The sequence below is a fragment of the Rattus norvegicus genome, chromosome 15, assembly GCF_021556685.1.
Source record: "Rattus norvegicus strain SHRSP/BbbUtx chromosome 15, alternate assembly SHRSP_T2T, whole genome shotgun sequence".
NCBI classification, from domain to species: domain Eukaryota; kingdom Metazoa; phylum Chordata; class Mammalia; order Rodentia; family Muridae; genus Rattus; species Rattus norvegicus.
The window spans coordinates 33,783,096-33,802,871 of record NC_141548.1 but is presented as its reverse complement, the minus strand read 5'-3'; the positions used below and the strand labels follow the sequence as shown (position 1 = coordinate 33,802,871).

At 43.9% G+C, this 19,776-nt stretch overlaps 1 protein-coding gene, 1 non-coding gene and 1 pseudogene across 2 annotated transcripts; 2 read left to right on the top strand and 1 right to left on the bottom strand.

Moving 5' to 3' along the window:
- Positions 1-430: 430 nt before the first annotated feature.
- On the top strand, positions 431-3,454 carry LOC134482224 (granzyme-like protein 1). Its single transcript, XM_087586857.1, has 5 exons — positions 431-668; positions 1,536-1,686; positions 2,057-2,192; positions 2,328-2,588; positions 3,196-3,454. The coding sequence occupies exons 1-5, from the start codon at positions 614-616 to the stop codon at positions 3,337-3,339; spliced, it is 747 nt and encodes a 248-aa protein (XP_087442983.1). The 5' UTR covers positions 431-613; the 3' UTR covers positions 3,340-3,454.
- Positions 3,455-10,261: 6,807 nt separating this feature from the next.
- On the bottom strand, positions 10,262-10,390 carry LOC120097241 (small nucleolar RNA SNORA17). The gene has a single exon (XR_015639198.1). It is a non-coding gene; the product is annotated as a small nucleolar RNA SNORA17 (small nucleolar RNA).
- Positions 10,391-14,333: 3,943 nt separating this feature from the next.
- LOC134482068 (granzyme C-like) lies at positions 14,334-15,089 on the top strand (annotated as a pseudogene).
- The last annotated feature ends 4,687 nt before the right edge of the window (positions 15,090-19,776 follow it).

Below are 19,776 nucleotides of genomic sequence, written 5' to 3'. Positions count from 1 at the left end.
AAGGGTCAGATGCAGGCTTTTCATAAGAAAGGGCTTTGCCACATGGAACATTTGAAGCTGTGATGCTAAATAGGTTGACAGGTGCTTGGTAGTCCTGTCTTTTCCTGCCTTGTCCAACACTCTTCCATGGCTCTCCCAAAACTGTACACTGGTAATTGATGCTCCTGATTATCCTCTCTAGAAGGTCATGCTTGGTCCGGGGATAAAAGATGAGCCCAAAGGCACATCTGTCCTGATGGTCTCAGCAGGGTTGCATCAAAAACAGATGGTCCACCACTGGGAACTTGGGTGTTTGGGACCCTAATACCACATGCTAGAACCCCACCCTATGCTTTTGTGGTCCTGCAATGGGCTGTAAGTGGTGGTTCTTTGAGTCATTAGCTGTGGGTTCTGCTGTGGTTACTTCATGGTTCTCACACAGGCACTCGGAAGACGTCATTAGGCATAAGCAGTAGGGCAGACGTTTTCATAGAAAGCATGTGATGAAGCATTATAAAAGCAGAGAGGGGTTCCAAGGCCACAGAGCTCACTCTGCCTTCCTCCTCTTCTAGAGCTGAAAAGAGAGCAAGGACAACACTCTCGACGGTGGGACCTAGGTGGCCTTCCAGGGAAGATGAAGGTCCTCTTGCTCCTGCTGACCATCTCTCTGGCCCCCACGACAGAGGCAGGTGAGAGCAGCACATCCCTTTAGTGGTCTAACCCCACTATCACCGGTAGTAGGAGGGTAAAGGTCTTTCTCGGGAAGAGCCACTGATTGATATCCCCTCCCTGAGCCATATCCTTATCATCTGGAAAGTGGATTTCCCTAGAAATACTTGGTAAAGGATAGGATCCTGCAAAACAGAAACCATGTTCTCCTGGAGCACATAGAATAGACCTGGCTTCTGCATCTGTGATGATACAGGCCTTCCCCTCACCACAAACTCATCAAAGAAGCTAAGGTACTGGTGACCCCCTAGTAAATGGAATTGCTGTCTTCAGAAGAAGTGAATTTGCTTGACTCAAACCACTTGATCCCTTCCTCTAACTCAGTGCTTCCCAGGTTTCTGGTGGTTCCCCAGTGTTCAAGTATGAGCCACTTGGCACTCTGCTCTTTGGAATGCCAACACCTGCATCTAGAAATGAAAGTGAGTGAGGAGGCCTGAAGAAATAAGATGCCTCAAAGTGTGAACTGAAGCCTTGGTCCCTAGAAAGCAGCAGTATTCCAGGAATCACAGGGCTTGGAGTGAGAGAGAGGAGGCCTTAGAATCTCTCTGGGACCAGAAGTCAGAAGATAGACAATCTGAATCCTTAGGACTTCCTTGTCCAGAATAGTATGCTTACCTCTAACTGTGTGGAAGAAGATTTATAGACCAAGACCTATCTTTCTCTCCTTTTTAAGAAGGAGAACATGAGGGCACCCTGGCCCTCCAAAGTCCCTTTCAATGCCAGGCCTCCCTGGCTCCCAAATGCCTAGAAAGTCTGGAGCCACCACGCAAAACTCATCTGGTGGACGGACTAGCAGTTGCCCACAAAAAGGTTGGCTTTCCCTTCAGGGGAGATCATCGGGGGACATGAAGCCAAGCCCCACTCTCGACCCTACATGGCCTATCTTCAGATCATGGATGAGGATTCTGGGAGTACGATGTGTGGCGGTTTCCTTATACAAGAAGACTTTGTGCTGACTGCTGCTCACTGTTTGGGGAGGTAAGGAACAGCAAAGCCCATGCCCTCTTGGGAAGATTCCATGGAGGCCCTGCCTTCACCCTAAGCTGCTTGAGGTGAGAGGGGGCCCAGCAAGTCTCATGAGGGAGAAACAGTCTCACACCAGTCACCGATAAGGAATCAAACACATTTCAACCAAGGTTCACATTGAAATATGAGCGGAACTATGCAATTTGTGTTCTTAGGGATGACTCGCCCCTGAGCACCTCTAATGCAGCAACTCGTGCTTCAGATTACCCATTAACTCCCCGCAGCTGGAGCCCCACCCTGCAGAGCTGCCTGTCCTTCACACCTCCTGGCCTGCCTCCTCTCTGAGTCCACATCTCTTATCTCCACTCTGCTCTCTTTGCAGCAAAATAACTGTCACGTTGGGGGCCCACAACATCAAAGAACAGGAGAAGATGCAGCAAGTCATCCCTGTGGTGAAAATCATTCCCCACCCAGCCTATAATTCTAAGAAATACTCCAACGACATCATGCTATTAAAGGTGAGACATTACCCCATCCCTCCACAGACTGTCTCTCCTGCTCCCATCCCTCTCAATTCACCCCCTTCCATCCTGGCCTTCAGGGTGTCTCAGCTCAGCAGGCCATGAGCTGAACTCTTGCTTCTTCCCCAACAGCTGAAGAGTAAGGCCAAGAGGACTAGAGCTGTGAAGACGCTCAGTCTGCCCAGAAGCAACTTCAAAGTGAAGCCAGGAGATGTGTGCAATGTGGCTGGTTGGGGAAAGCTGGGCCCAATGGGCAAATTCCCAGACAAACTGCAAGAGGTTGAGCTAACAGTACAGGAGGATCAGGAGTGTGAGACTTACTTTAAAAAAGCTTACAACAAAGCCAATCAGATATGTGCGGGGGACCCAAAGATCAAACGTGCTTCCTTTGGGGTAAGTTTGGTTTCAGTCCCCTCTGGGCTCAGTGGGAGGGGAAAAGGAATAGAGACCTAGAGTCCCAAACAGCAAGGGACTCCTTTACCCATTGGCTATGCTCTTTCTCTCTGGTAACAGCAGGAACCAATAACTAAGTAGGGCCCCAGAGCTGACTAAGAGGCTCTGCTGAAGGTAGTTTGTATAAAAGGAGGTGTTTGCAACAGAACGCCTATCTCCAGGCCCAGGCTTTAGAGAACTGGGCTCCCTGAGTGTGTGCCAGGTGTTTCCTCTGAGCAAACACACACTTTGTCGATGGGCTTCCCCTCCATGCTCCCATCAGGCCCACTCACTGTCCCCATATCCTTAAACAACAGCCTGAGGAGAAGAGTCCCACACACCTTCACAGAGTGGATCACAGACCCAGGAAGGTCACCTCAGGAGGGAGGTGCAGCTCTAACCATATCCACAGTCAGAGCTGGGAAGGCCAGGGGCCCCAGGCCTGCCTTCTGACCTCCTACAAGCAGAGAAAACAAGTCATGCTTCTCTGCGAGGAGCCTTGGCATGAGAGGGAGGTTGGGACTACAGTGAATACTATCTTAGTACCCTGTGCCCCCTCAATTCACAGGGGGACTCTGGAGGGCCTCTTGTGTGTAAAAAAGTGGCCGCGGGCATCGTCGCCTATGGATCTAAAAATGGTTCAGCTCCAGAGGCCTTCACCAAAGTCTCAACTTTCCTATCCTGGATAAAGGAAACTATGAAAAAGAGCTAACTACAAGAAGCAACGTGGATCATTTCCAGACTAACCACCTTCCCCATAGCTGAGTCCAGGATTGCTCTAGGACAGATGGCAGCAACTGAATAAAGCACTTTTTTCTGACTGGAAAGACTGGTTTCATGTCCATTCACAGTGATCAACCCTGTCCTTGGCAGATGAATGGAATACTTCTTCTGCCACAAGGCTGTGACAACCCAGCTGACATCTGTTAGTTCACCCTCTGTACAAGAGAAGAAGAAAGTTTGATTGTCCCAAACATTTACTACTTCCCCTCAAAGTCCTTAGAATGTTATTTAATGCAAGTCATCATTAACAGCTACCTATAGTATTTTCATACAGTTTGACCCAAGTCACTGGTGTGTTCTCTGGAACAGAGGAAGAAGTGAATAGATAGAATTCCTATTGCTTCTCTGTGCTATTTTTCCCCAATAGAAGACTTTTATGTTTTATAAACTGATTTTCCTTATCAAATGAAACCTTTAAAGTTTTATATTAATTGCTCATTTTCAAGGTACAACGCGATCTTTTATGTAAAGGATATAAAATGATTAAAGAAAACTAATTAACATGTCCACTAATTTAAATACTTTTCATTTTTGAAGGGAGTACATAAATTTTTCTGATAAAAGTTATGAAACATACAAGGCATTATTTTTTTCTTTTTTTCTCCATCTTTATTAACTTGGGTATTTCTTATTTACATTTTGATTGATAATCAAACCCCTAGTCCCTCCTCCCCTTCTATATGGTTGTTCCCCTCCCCATCCTCCCCCCATTACCATCCTCCCCGCAACAATGACCTTCAATGGGGGTTCAGTCTTGGCAGGACCAAGGGCATCCCCTTCCACTGGTGCTCTTACTAGGCTATTCATTGCTACCTATGAGGTTGGAGCCCAGGGTCAGTCCATGTACAGTCTTTGGGGAGTGGCTTAGTCCCTGAAAGCTCTGTTTGGTTGGCATTGTTGTTCATATGGGGTCTCGAGCTCCTTCAAGCTCTTTCAGTCCTTTCTCTGATTCCTTCAATGGGGGTCCCAATCTCAGTTCAGTAGTTTGCTGCTGGCATTCGCCTATGTATTTGCTATATTCTGGGTGTATATCCCAGGAGAGATCTACATCCGGTTCCTGTCAGCCTGCACTTCTTTGCTTCATCCATCTTATGTAGTTTGGTGGCTGTATATGTATGGGCCACAAGTGGGGCAGGCTCCGAATGGGTGTTCCTTCTGCCTCTGTTTTAAACTTTGCCTCCCTATTCCCTCCCAAGGGTATTCTTATTTCCCTTTTAAAGAAGGAGTGAAGCATTCCCATTTTGGTCATCCTTCTTGTGTTTCATGCGTTCTGTGCATCTAGGGTAATTTGAGCATTTGGGCTAATATCCACTTATCAATGAGTGCATACTATGTGTGTTTTTCTGTGATTGGGTTACCTCACTCAGGATGATATTTTCCAGTTCCATTCATTTGCCTATGAATCTTTTCCCAGACTGCTCCTCAGTTCCTGTGTCCAGAGGTCTCCAGGCAGGTTCCTGTTGGGCCAGGAATGTGAGCAGAAGTGGTGATCTCCCCTGAGATCTCAGGATTGTCTGTACTTCTGAAAGCCCAGCTCTCTCTCCCACAGGAGGGTACAGAGAGCTGTGGGATCAGGTCAGCTCCAGGCACAGGCAGAAATTGGAAGGGTCCTGTTCCAGACTGCTCCTTGATTCCTGTGTCCTGAGGGCTCCAGGCAGGTCCCTCAGAGCAGATGTGGTAGTCTTTCTTCTGCTCTCAGGTGTGTAAGCATTACTGACTGGCTTTAACCTGTGGGTGCAGGCAGAGACCGGAAGAGTCCTGTCCCAGACTGCTCCTCAGTTCCTGTGTCTAGAGTTCTCCAGGGGTGTTCTTCTTGTGCCATGAATCTGAGCAGAAGTACTGTTCTTCCCTGAGATCTCAAGATTGTACACATTTCTGAGAGTCCAGCTCTTTCCCCCACAGGATTTGGGATTTACATTTTTAAACACAAGTGAGATCATGCATTATTTTTTCTAGTATGCTGGCTTATTTGACTTAGGATTGTATCTCAGTGTGAACTGTATCATTGTAAAGGATAGAATTTTATCATCTTAATGTCTGGATAATGAGCTAAAGAGATGGCTGAACAGTTTAGAGCATGTGTTGCTCTAATAGAGGAGTCTGGTTCAATTCTCAGAACCCACAGGATGTCTCACAACGATGTTAACTCCAACCTCCAAGGCAACACACACACACACACACACACACACACACACACACACACACACACACACACACACACACACACAGCATGTACAAATATTTCCACATACATAAATACAATTTTCAAGTTTAATTTCTGGATAATGCATATCTTACATATGAACCCCACTGTCTCTACACTCCCATTCACTGATGGACATGAGTCAACCTCTAGCTGTTTGGGAATAATGTTACCAAAAGCATGAGAATAGAGTTGTAGGGGACCGGGAGAACATACCCAGACACTAAGTTCTCAATACAAAGGAGACTTACCCAGGAGGGACAAGCAGGTTTAGGGCCAGGGAGGTAGATGCTTTTGTACTGGACAAAGGTAGCACTAGGTGTTTCTACAAAAGTGGTTTTTGAGGGAAGTCCATGCTAGGGTTAGTAGGTAGCTTCTGATGGGATTGCTTAGCTAGTGTAATTAAACAACCAAATTTTGATTGGTAGACCTTGGTGTTTAGTCTCAGGAATGAGTCAGTGGCCAAATAAAGGAATAGACATTGAGGGCTAGCTTTAGGAATGCAATCTAACAGTTTAGCAAGAGAGAAGTGATGGGGGTGGGCAATACATTCCAGCACCATGTTTGGTATGCTTGGCCTGTTAGAGAGCCACTCACTTCTGCCCTTTCGTTTTATTATTGGGATGTTGGGCATCAGGTAATAGGCTATTGGTTTCTGTTTGCTCTCTATTGACATTGGGGTGTCATTGTTAGGGACCTAAGTGTTGCAGTAAATATTAAAAAACCCACAAACTCTCATTAACCATCATTATCAAGTCATATGGCATTTGCAGGGCACATTCATCTCAGTGGCGGCTGGTTCGAGTGTGGCACCATGCCCCACTACCCCCAGGTACTCTGTGGCCTCGACGGTCTCTCTGCCCCCATTGCTAGCTGCCCTCTCCTGGCTGTCTCTCTGCCAGCTTGGAACTCTCTTGTCCCAGCAACCCTGTAAAATCAGGACTCTAGAGGTCCCATCAGTAGTTGGTCCCCCACCCCCACCCACCCTGTGGCTCTATGATGTGCTCTGGTCCCAGTGGATGCTGTCCTATCTTGGATCCCTGCTGCAGACTATGCCCACACTTCCAGCAAACACCTTTGGGTCCCAGGGGTGGGTACCCTCTTGCAGCTCTCTGCCACTGCTCTGTTTATATTCCCAGCATCCACCCCCTAAAGACTAAAGTATCAATTCCTAGCCAACCCATTAAAGTCAAAACTTCAAATGCTTGTAATTTAGCAATCAGATTTATATCAGTAAATTCAAACCCCAGAAAACATCTGCACAATAAACTCATAGCCAATTGATAGTGATAAGAAGTACCCACCTAAATAAGACTGATTGTCCTATAAAAATCTATTTCTTAAGTTAAAAACATTCATAACTCTCTGTAGCCACTTACGGACACATGGATTTGGGTCGTCCTTTTCTGCCTTCATTTTGGTTCTTCTTCTTTTCTCCTCTCTCTCCCCTTACAAACTCTGTTCCCACCCTACCTTCTCACTTTCCAATCCTAGGCCCTGCCCCATTCTTTGCCAGCCCTCACCTACATAAAGACAACGAACCAACCCCAGGGAGCTGGAATGGTGATCAAGACCAGGGAGTGTATGCTGTGTGATTTGATGCCAATCTCTGTGGGACCATATTGGTCTAGTTGCTTTGGGATTGTCTGGAATGCAGATTCTGAGGGAGCCTTGGGAACTCTGAGTTGCTGGGGTATTTTACAATTGATTTGAAACCTGTTGGGATCTATAGATTAGGAAAAGAAAGCACAGTTAAGGAATTTAGGGGAAATAATAAAAACCTTTTTATTGGTTCTTTGTTAATTTCATGTCATGCATTGTACTGTCAGGAGCCATTTAGGAGAAGCTAAGGCTAGCAGGTGGCCTTCCTGAAGGTGGCCTACCATTTTAGCAGATTTCTTAAAGAACAACATAAAGATGAACTTTAATGAATTAATGTTGTTTGATGAGTTAATGGTTTTATAGAACTTCTGATTTGATTCAAACAATTTTAGGAAGAAAAATTTAAAGTTTAATTTTATTTTTTACTTATTCACTTTACTCCCTACTCACTGCCCCCTCCTGGTAACCCTCTCCTAGAATCCTCCCCAGTACTTCCTCATCGTCTCCTCTGAGCAGATGGGGGTCCCAGAGAATTGTCTGGCACGTCAAGTCTCTGCTAGGTTAGGGGCTTAAGAAGAAATCTTTAAGAGTTGGTCTTAGTTGTTTTGATAGAAAGATGTAATAAAAAAGTAGAATCAAGACTAAAATGTGCCCTCTCCTCATAATAGTAAGTAAAGGCTGCATAATAAGAAATACAATGAGCTTTCATAATTACACTAAAAAGACAAATAAGTTTGGGAAAATTTGTGTTCAAGGAAAACATTTAGATCCAAGGATATAGCTACAGATGTGCACTGTAAGTCAACGCCATGTACAAACTGTTGCTTTGAACTTATAAGGAGTATATTAGAATGAAACACTGCTTTGAACTTCATATCAACATCTAGCTGTAACTCCCAATTTATGTAACATTTTATCTTTGAGGAAATCCTCTAAATATCTTTTTATCTAAGATTGTATAAAAACTCCAAGGAAAAGAAATAAAGTTGTTGGTTAAGTAGTTTTACTTCGGTAGCTCTGCCTTATCCATCCATCCATCCATCCATCCCTCCAAATGTATATGTCTGTCTATATATACATGTGTAGGTACTCATGCATATATAAGCACGCATGAACATTTGTGGAGCAAATGAGACAGGTGGTTGGGCCCAACAAAAATGTGAATGTGTTAATGTGTAAGTGAGAATGTAAATGAAAATGTATGTATGAATGCATATGTGTCTGTCCTCTTCATATTGACTATAAAACACATCTTAATTCTTTTCCTTTCCTTTTTCTCTGGTTCACAGAGTTTACCAGCCATTCCAGTGAAGGGCTTCTCGCTGCCTGGCCCTAGATGGGAACAATACTGATAAATCCTTTATCTAACCACCCACTGTTAGCAACAAGTGTCAGTAAATCCAGAAGTCTGCAGCTTCTGGCTGCAGAGTAACTAAAAGTCAAGATAGTTATATGTTCTTATAGAAAGCAATTCAACTGTAGCCCCCAGCTTCAGAGAGGACCCAGCCTGGGGCTGGCCTCAGGCAATGCACCTTCCCCTCCCCTTAATTCCCAACCTCCACCATTGCAACCACTGCTGCTCAACAGAGAAAAATATCTCATAGTGGACTCTGTAGTGTGCTGCAGTGTGTCCTACACTGTACCCTTTTGTACACCTCTTTACTTGTAAGCGTTCATTGCAATGACTCATTGGTCTGGTATGAATCCTCCGGTTTCTGCTACTCTAGTAATACAGGAATCTCACTGGGACTTCTCTCAGATACTCTGTTCCTGCCCTGCATCATGGAGATCCTTTAGTTTTAGAATTGTAGGACAGCCTCTTCATGTACTCAGGCAGTTCACTGATGTTGTGACAGGTCAATTCAAAGCCCTGAATCTGGGCCTGAGAGGCATCTGAGATGGTCAGCCTGCTGGCTCTCAGCTTTCATGTCCTTCATGACAGCTCACTTGCAAACCCTGCAATCGGGGGCAGCTTTACCCTTCTGCCCAGGTGAGGTACAGGGTCTGCTCAGGGTGCTGCCAATGAGGGATATGGCCAGCTCTTTGGTCTGCCATAAATGGGAGGGCTAAGGGAGGGGAAAGGGTGTCTCTCCCTCACCAGCACCACTGTCCAGCAGCCACAAGGCAGAGCCAGCTCGTCTGTACTCAAGTCCTGCAGTTGGCTCTCCTGCAATCATTTATCCAGGACTAGCTCTCCTGTGCTGCTCAGTTGAAGTATAGGGCTTGCTTTCCAGGTTTCTCTAGCAGGTTAGGGGGTAGGGAGGGCTACCTCTCCTATCCTAAAGACCCCAGAGCTGGTTCTTGCACCTGCCACAAGTGGTGAGGGGTGAGAGGGAAGAAAGGTATCCTTCATTCATTCATGTCACCACAGAAAAACGAGTGATAGAGCCAGATCTCCCACACCTGCATCCTCAGGGCCAGATCCCTCACAACTCCTGTAATTGTGTGCAGCTCAGCTCCTCTGAGTACTGAAGCAGGAGGGTGAGGTCTGCTCTCCTGCTCTTATGCCTCTAGGGCCAGTTCTCCCATCATGCCCAGGTGAGGGGTGGGACCAGCTCTCCACAGTCTTCAGACAACGAAATATCCCTGGGTAGCAGACCAGACCAAGGACATCCACCTGGCCTTTGATGGTAACAGAACCCTGCTACTGCAGGGCCATGGACCCAGATGTGCCCCCCAGTGGCAGCACAGGCTATGTGCTCATCAGGTGGCATCACCAGGTATCTACAACAGGCTGTTTCTCACTACCTTGGGTCTTCAGTTCTGCTTTTCTTCATTGTGCTCACATCTTTCTGTTTCTCTTTTCTTTCATTTCTCCACTAATACTTGTTTTTCTTAGTAGTGCCCATGGTCTCTGAGTGCCTGGTGTCATCCAGGAGTAGTCTCAGGAGTGCTGTACCCTGCTCATGCATTATGGTGCCACACATGGGTCATCTGCCCTCTTCTAGGCCTGCATGTTGCCAGACTGTTGTTCATGTCAGGCTAACTCTCTGTCTGGACCCTTGGTGCTGTACTGGAGGTGGTCTTAGGCTTCCTTTCTGTAGGGAATGTTACATTAATCATTTAGATATTCATAGGTCAGAACACTGAGTGTGGACATAGTCTCTCTCCTCTCTGCCACCTACTGATGTACATGTGAAAGAGCAGCCACATCTACAATGACTCTAAGGGCAGCAAGCAGAAACCTTTTAAAAAAATCTTTGGTGTACATATGAAATTTCCACTCCCATGGTCCTGGTAGTTAGGGGGAGAAGACCACGAAAAGGGAGAGAGATCCCATGCTCAAAAATAGGTGGGGAAATTTTAGGCTGTTGATTGACAGAAGTCAATTTGGAGTTCATTTGATCTGTAGGAGGTAGATTAAGTCCACTTATGAGAATTCTTAGATTTATAAAAAGAGATAAAATTGTACCATTTTTTGTAATCTTACTGAACTATATATTGTAGATAGAGCAGTGGATTTAAATCTTTGTGTTAAAGTAAAGTCAAACAATAGGATAGACAGAGAGAAAGGAATCTTAAACACCTTTTTATTTATTTCAGATTCATAAATAAACCCTCACAACTTACTTAAGCTTCCACATCCTTAGAACTTAAAACACTACCTTAGACCATCTTACAGGCTCTCGCGGGTTAGCTTTTATAGTCTCAGATCTTTACCCTTGCATTTTATACCTTAGAACATTGTTTTAGATTTTATAACTTCAAGCTTTTATAACTTGGTGAGTAGGAATATGAGGGCATCATATAGTGGAGGTGGTATTATTTTGCTGACATACATTGCAGGTTTGAGTTAGGTTCTTATCTAATGGGGTGAGAGTCAGATGGTTTTGAGGAAAGGAGAAAAGTGATTTATTATTAGAGTGAAATATTTGATCTAAGTAGAGGGTTGTGTCCTGTGCTAAAAGACGGTTGGTTATATATGTTGTTTTCTTGGTTATGTAGTAGGGTGGTCCAGAGAGAAGTGTGATGAATTGTAAGGGATAAAAAGGCAGCTTGACAGGCTGTCGTGTTGGTGTGATTATTGTCTTTACTGATGATGGAGGGGTGTGCCTCATGTGCCTTGCAATGAACTCAGACAATTTGAGAAAACAAAAGTAAGACCTTGATGAGTATATAAAGAGTTAGTAATTGCACTCAATTACTTTTGTGTTTTGTGTTTGAAGTCCTTGTTTCTTCCAGATGGTCAAGTGTGTTAAGTCAAATATATATGGAGTCTGTATACTCCATCAATAATGTACGTTTGGCAATTTGGAAGACTCTGGTGAAGGCTATTAATAATTGATAGTGTGTGGGGGTGAAGGAGGCCTCCTTGATGATAGCATAATCTGGAACCACTGTGTATCCTGCAACATTGTGGCCTCTTGGGAGAAGAGAGGGGCATATGTATAAAGAGTATAAGAAGAAGTTGCTAGAGGAGCCTCTTTATGTGAGAGGGATGATGGAGGAGATCGTTGGGAGTCTCTGGATAGGAGTGAACAGGGTCTGGGAAATGTTGTGGTAAAGGGAAAACACGGAGGAATTGCATTAGGACAGGAAAGAAATGAGGGTAATGAGTTTTTGAAAAGAGAAGGTGGAGGGATAGAATCTAAGAGAGGAGGGTTTAGAGACCTTTGTAAGTTAGAGAGAGAGAGAGAGAGAGAGAGAGAGAGAGAGAGAGAGAGAGAGAGAGAGAGGAATACACTGTGAGGGGGAATCCCAGTTAGTTTGTTTGATTTAGAGATGAGCAGAGATTTGTGGCAAGAGCCCTCAGGCAGGGATGCCACCCTAGAATGACGTTTCTTAGATTCTGAAGAGGTAAGTTACAGGGGTAAACGCCGGTACTAGAAAGTGTTCCAAGATTTACAGGCATTGCTCTTTGGAAGTGTAAAGATGGAAAGTTCTGCATAGATTTGGAGGCTGAGGGCCAGGGTTGCAAAGAGATTTTGTATGTTTGTTTAAGGAATTGCTTGTCAAGAAATGTTCATGCAGAAGCAACTTAGTATAGAGGATGTAGAAGTGAGTATCCAGAGACCCCTGAACAGAGGAAACTGACCCCCCCCTCCCGTGAAAAGTTGTTCACATTTTGTTGAGGGCAGAAATAGGCAAGGCGATTTTGAGTGAAGTGTTTATGGGTTGGAGTGAGAGAAATTCCAAGATAGGTGACTGTAGGAGAGGAGAGTTTAGCTTTGGAACCCCTGGAACTCAGGAAAGCAATGAGTGAGGCAGTATTGGCTGTCTGAGAGGGAAGGACTACAAAGGAGGAAGCTATTGACATATTGTAGCAGGCAGGAGAATATCCACATACTAAAGCAGGCAGGAGGTCATCCACATACTGTAGTAGGCAGGAGGGAAAAGGGGGAAATAGACCAGTACCTTAGTGATTGCCTGGCCTGAAAAGGAGGGACTGTGTCTGAATCCTGGGGAAAAGACAATCCTGGTTGTTGGGCATGGTAATTATGAGAATCTGTCCAAGTAAAGGCAAAAAAATTATATCAAGTATGAACTTCTAGGGATATTGAAGGGAGAAAGCACCTTTAAGGTCTAGGATTAAGAAGTGATTAGGGTTTCCAGTGGTCATGGAAAATATAATGTAAGGTGGATAGGGACACAGGCAGTGCTGATGAAGCAGAGGCTTTGAATAAGTGGAAGGTTCACTTAGGCTTTTGACTGACCATGGGAGTATTGTAGGTGAAGAGGTAGGATGTAGAATCCATTTAGTTAAAAGATATTGAATGATGGGTGGGAGGCCTCTGAGACTGGTGAAGTGTAAGGGGCATTGGAGTTTGGAGATGTAGGCAGAAGGGTCTTTGCACAGAATATCAAAAAAGCTTATGAAGAGAGAAGAAGGTCTGAGTGGGAATTAGATGGGATAAGAGGGGCATGAGAGGCGGTGATTGTGGGTAATCAAATAATCAAAATACATTGAAAACATGTATAAAGTTGTTAAAGAATTTCATAAGGTTCACAGGATAAGATCATCTCCCATGTCAAAAACTCTTAAGGAGTGACTGGGCTGACTCTGGTGACATCATTCTCATTTCAGTAGGATGGCCAAGCCGAGGACACTCTGGCAGCAATATCAAGTTACTTACCACAAAACAAACAAAATCGGGGACAGACTTCACAGTGAAAACTTAGTTGCCACTTTAACTTTCCAGTGTATTTAACTACTCATTTCATCTTTAATGTGAAATTCAACTTGCCATGAATGTTCCAAGTGAAGAAGGAATTATGGTGAGCTCAAATTGAACCATATTAAATATACAAATATCAACCCAGCAGAATGGAGTTTTGTGAACAGTGATGTAGCCTTGCTTTGAAACTTAATATGAGAATTTAAAATCATATTTCAAGATGTCCAGAAATATTGTCATGTATTTTCATAAGTCCGTTTTTGGTCCGTCAAATGGGATGCATAGAACTATAATCCTTCATTCAAATTAAAAGTATTTTTATCACGTCCCTTCATGACTTTTTGGGGGCTTTTATGGGTCTTTTTCTGGCACAGATGCTCACACACTAGCATTACACTGTATGCATACTACCACGTTTCACAGCACATACAGTTGTGAGCAACTAGTCTCAAGAACTGAGCACAAGGGACTGCCCACAGGGCTCAGAAGTCTTAACAGTATACGCCGCATTTTTAGACCACCATGTTGATAGCTCATCACCGCTTGTAGCTTCAGTTCCTCTGGCTTAAAAGTTTACTAACATCAGAGCTATGTCCATCAAGCCATAGAGTGAAACATTTGTTTTTCAAAGCAACATAGAATATCCACCCTGATCTTTTTGTCCTCCTTTGTTAGTAAAAGGGTGAGAGATTACAGCAAGCAGGAAGAGTAAAAGTAAGAGTTGATTAATTACACTGGTAAACGAAAGCAGTGGTTGAGTTTGAAAGTTCACATTAAAAGTCGATGCAAATCTCAGAATATTGCCTAGATGCAAGAGGGAGCCCCCAGGAATCTTATGTTCTTGAGAATCAGAGAGCAGGAGGTCAAACCCTGAGGCCCTCCTGTGTCCTCAGGTCCCTGCAGTTGGAATACCACCCTTCCTCTCTTGCCTTTCGCAGTTCCTGGACTGTGTCCGCTCTGACTCTCTGTCTCCCCTCCACATTCTGCTCTATTCACAGATCAATGACAGTCACACTGGGGACCCACAACATCAAGGCTAAAGAGAAGACACAGCAGACTATCCCTGTGGCAAACGACACTCCCCACCCTGCCTATAATCCTGATAAACGTTCCAATGACATCATGCTATTAAAGGTGAGACCTGCCATTCTCCCACCCACATACCTCCACACATCCTTCAGCCCTCACTCCTAATCCCAGCCCTGGTCACTGTGCTCTGCTTGGTGCAGGACTTCTCCCTGCCCTCCTTATCTCATCTTACTTCTTCCCTCCTTCCACCCTGAGTTTCAATGTGACCCAGAGCGCCAGCCTCTTGGTTGAGCTGCTCTCTTCTGTCTCTTCTCTATCAGCTGGTGAGAAGTGCCAAGAGGACTAGCGCTGTGAGGCCTCTCAACCTGCCCAGGCACAATGCCCATGTGTAGCCAGGGGATATGTGCTACATGGCTGGTTGGGGAAAGATAACCCCACAGGGGGAATTCCCAAACACACTGCGGGAGGTTGAGCTGACAGTACAGAAGGATCGGGTTTGTGAGTCCCAGTTCCAAAGTTCTTACATCAAAGCGAGTGAGATATGTGTGGGAGACTCAAACACCAAGGGAGCTTCCTTTGAGGTAAGTTGGATTGCCTTCAACTCTGGGGTCAGTTGGATGGGAAAGGAATCTGGGGGCCTATAGAATCAAACATAAAGAGACTCACTGGCTATTATCTTTCTCTCTGGTAACAGCAGGAACCAGTAATGAACTAGGGTCCCAGAGCTGACTTGCAGGCTTTGTTTAAGGTAGATTGTATAAAAGGATGTGTGTACAAAACAACACTTGACTGAAGGCTCAGGCTTTAGAAAGTTGGAATCCTGAGTGTGTCATAACCATGGCCAGATGTCTCTGAGCAGACACATATTTTGTCTATGGGCTTCCCCTACATGCTGTGAGTCTATGTCCTTGACGGCCTGGAGACAAGAGTCCCACACACCTTCACAGAGAGTGGATCATAGATCTGGGAAAAGGGCAGGGGCTTGCCTCAGGAGAGAGTTGCAGCCCTAACCATGTCCAGTCACAGGTGAGAAGGCCAGGGGCCCCAGGCCTGCCCTTTGACCTCCCACAAGAGGAACTTAAAAGCTGTACTTCTCTGGGAGGAGCTGTAACATGAGAGAGGATGAACAACAGCTCACCGTGTGCCCCCTCCATTTACAAGAAGATTCTGGAGGGCCTCTTGTGTGTAAAAAAGCAGCTGCAGGCATCGTCTCCTATGGGAAAACTGATGGATCAGCTCCACAGGTCTTCACGAGAGTTTTAAGCTTTTTATCCTGGATAAAGAAAACTATGAAAAACAGCTAAATACAAGAAGCAGCATGGATCATTTCCTGTCTAATCATCTTCCCTATAGCTGAGTCCAGGATTGTTTTAGGACAGATGGCAGCAACTGAATAAAGCACTTTTTCTGACTGGAAAGACTGGTTTCATGTCCATTCACAGGGAACAACTCTTTTAGGGTGGCCAACAGCACATTTTTGCATTCTACTTGCCCCGTCTCCATACATACATCTACTCAAAGCCCAGGCAAGTCCAATGCTCAGCACATTTTTCTTTTTTTTTTTCCTTTTTTTTTATTAACTTGAATATTTCTTATATACATTTTTTTATTAACTTGAGTATTTCTTATATACATTTCATGTGTTATTCCCTTTCCCGGTATCCGTGCAAACATCCCCCTCCCCCCTCCCCTTCCTTATGGGTGTTCCCCTCCCAACCCTCCACCCATTGCCGCCCTCCCCGCATAGTCTAGTTCACTGGGGGTTCAGTCTTAGCAGGACCCAGGGCTTCCCCTTCCACTGGTGCTCTTACTAGGATATTCATTGCTACCTATGAGGTCAGAGTCCAGGGTCAGTCCATGTATAGTCTTTAGGTAGTGGCTTAGTCCCTGGAAGCTCTGGTTGCTTGGCATTGTTGTACATATGGGGTCTCGAGCCCCTTCAAGCTCTTCCAGTTCTTTCTCTGATTCCTTCAACGGGGGTCCTATTCTCAGTTCAGTGGTTTGCTGCTGGCCTCTGTATTTGCTGTATTCTGGCTGTGTCTCTCAGGAGCGATCTACATCCTGTCGGTCTGCACTTCTTTGCTTCATCCATCTTGTCTAATTGGGTGTGGCTGTATATGTATGGGCCACATGTGGGGCAGGCTCTGAATGGGTGTTCCTTCAGTCTCTGTTTTAATCTTTGCCTCTCTCTTCCCTGCCAAGGGTATTCTTGTTCCCCTTTTAAAGAAGGAGTGAAGCATTCACATTTTGATCACCCGTCTTGAGTTTCATTTGTTCTAGGCATCTAGGGTAATTCAAGCATTTGGGCTAATAGCCACTTATCAATGAGTGCATACCATGTATGTCTTTCTGTGATTGGGTTAGCTCACTCAGGATGATATTTTCCAGTTCCAACCATTTGCCTACGAATTTCATAAAGTCGTTGTTTTTGATAGCTGAGTAATATTCCATTGTGTAGATGTACCACATTTTCTGTATCCATTCCTCTGTTGAAGGGCATCTGGGTTCTTTCCAGCTTCTGGCTATTATAAATAAGGCTGCAATGAACATAGTGGAGCACGTGTCTCTTTTATATGTTGAGGCATCTTTTGGGTATATGCCCAAGAGAGGTATAGCTGGATCCTCAGGCAGTTCAATGTCCAATTTTCTGAGGAACCTCCAGACTGATTTCCAGAATGGTTGTACCAGTCTGCAATCCCACCAACAATGGAGGAGTGTTCCTCTTTCTCCACATCCTCTCCAGCATCTGCTGTCACCTGAGTTTTTGATCTTAGCCATTCTCACTGGTGTTAGGTGAAATCTCAGGGTTGTTTTGATTTGCATTTCCCTTATGACTAAAGATGTTGAACATTTCTTTAGGTGTTTCTCAGCCATTTGGCATTCCTCAGCTGTGAATTCTTTGTTTAGCTCTGAACCCCATTTTTTAATAGGGTTATTTGTTTCCCTGCGGTCTAACTTCTTGAGTTCTTTGTATATTTTGGATATAAGGCCTCTATCTGTTGTAGGATTGGTAAAGATCTTTTCCCAATCTGTTGGTTGCCGTTTTGTCCTAACCACAGTGTCCTTTGCCTTACAGAAGCTTTGCAGTTTTATGAGATCCCATTTGTCGATTCTTGATCTTAGAGCATAAGCCATTGGTGTTTTGTTCAGGAAATTTTTTCCAGTGACCATGTGTTCCAGATGCTTCCCTAGTTTTTCTTCTATTAGTTTGAGTGTGTCTGGTTTGATGTGGAGGTCCTTGATCCACTTGGACTTAAGCTTTGTACAGGGTGATAAGCATGGATCGATCTGCATTCTTCTACATGTTGCCCTCCAGTTGAACCAGCACCATTTGCTGAAAATGCTATCTTTTTTCCATTGGATGGTTTTGGCTCCTTTGTCAAAAATCAAGTGACCATAGGTGTGTGGGTTCATTTCTGGGTCTTCACTTCTATTCCATTGGTATATCTGTCTGTCTCTGTACCAATACCATGCAGGTTTTATCACTATTGCTCTGTAATACTGCTTCAGTTCAGGGATAGTGATTCCCCCTGAAGTCCTTTTATTGTTGAGGATAGCTTTAGCTATCCTGAGTTTTTTGTTATTCCAGATGAATTTGAAAATTGTTCTGTCTAACTCTTTGAAGAATTGGATTGGTATTTTGATGGGGATTGCATTGAATCTGTAGATTGCTTTTGGTAAAATGGCCATTTTTACTATATTAATCCTGCCAATCCATGAGCATGGGAGATCTTTCTGTCTTCTGAGGTCTTCTTCAATTTCTTTCCTCAGTGTCGTGAAGTTCTTATTGTACAGATCTTTTACTTGCTTGGTTAAAGTCACACCGAGGTACTTTATATTATTTGGGTTTATTATGAAGGGTGTCGTTTCCCTAATTTCTTTCTCGGCATGTTTCTCTTTTGTATAGAGGAAGGCAACTGATTTATTTGAGTTAATTTTATACCCAGCCACTTTGCTGAAGTTGTTTATCAGCTTTAGTAGTTCTCTGGTGGAACTTTTGGGATCACTTAAATATACTATCATATCATCTGCAAATAGTGATATTTTGACCTCTTCTTTTCCGATCTGTATCCCCTTGATCTCCTTTTGTTGTCTGATTGCTCTGGCTAGAACTTCAAGAACTATATTGAATAAGCAGGGAGAGAGTGGGCACCCTTGTCTAGTCCCTGATTTTAGTGGGATTGCTTCAAGTTTCTCTCCATTTAGTTTAATGTTAGCAACTGGTTTGCTGTATATGGCTTTTACTATGTTTAGGTATGGGCCTTGAATTCCTATTCTTTCCAGGACTTTTATCATGAAGGGGTGTTGAATTTTGTCAAATGCTTTCTCAGCATCTAATGAAATGATCATGTGGTTTTGTTCTTTCAGTTTGTTTATATAATGGATCACGCTGATGGTTTTCCGTATATTAAACCATCCCTGCATGCCTGGGATGAAGCCTACTTGATCATGGTGGATGATTGTTTTGATGTGCTCTTGAATTCGGTTTGCCAGAATTTTATTGAGTATTTTTGTGTCGATATTCATAAGGGAAATTGGTCTGAAGTTCTCTTTCTTTGTTGTGTCTTTGTGCGGTTTAGGTATAAGAGTAATTGTGGCTTCGTAGAAGGTATTCGGTAGTGATCCATCTGTTTCAATTTTTTGGAATAGTTTGGATAATGTTGGTATGAGGTCTTCTATGAAGGTTTGATAGAATTCTGCACTAAACCCGTCTGGACCTGGGCTCTTTTTGGTTAGGAGACCTTTAATGACTGCTTCTATTTCCTTAGGAGTTATGGGGTTGGTTAACTGGTTTATCTGTTCCTGATTTAACTTCGGTACCTGGTATCTGTCTAGGAAATTTCCTGTAGATTTTCAAGTTTTGTTGAATATATGTTTTTATAGTAAGATCTGATGATTTGTTGAATTTCCTCTGAATCTGTAGTTATGTCTCCCTTTTCATTTCTGATTTTGTTAATTTGGACACACTCTCTGTGTCCTCTCGTTAGTCTGGCTAAGGGTTTATCTATCTTGTTGATTTTCTCAAAGAACCAACTTTTGGTTCTGTTGATTTTTTCTATGGTCCTTTTTGTTTCTACTTGGTTGAGTTCAGCTCTGAGTTTGATTATTTCCTGCCTTCTACTCCTCCTGGGTGTATTTGCTTCTTTTTGTTCTAGAGCTTTTAGGTGTGCTGTCAAGCTTCTGACATATGCTCTTTCCTGTTTCTTTCTGCAGGCACTCAGCTCTATGAGTTTTCCTCTTATCACAGCTTTCATTGTGTCCCGTAAGTTTGGGTATGTTGTACCTTCATTTTCATTAAATTCTAAAAAGTCTTTAATTTCTTTCTTTATTTCTTCCTTGACCAGGTTATCATTCAGTAGAGCATTGTTCAATTTCCACGTATATGTGGGCATTCTTCCCTTATTGTTATTGAAGA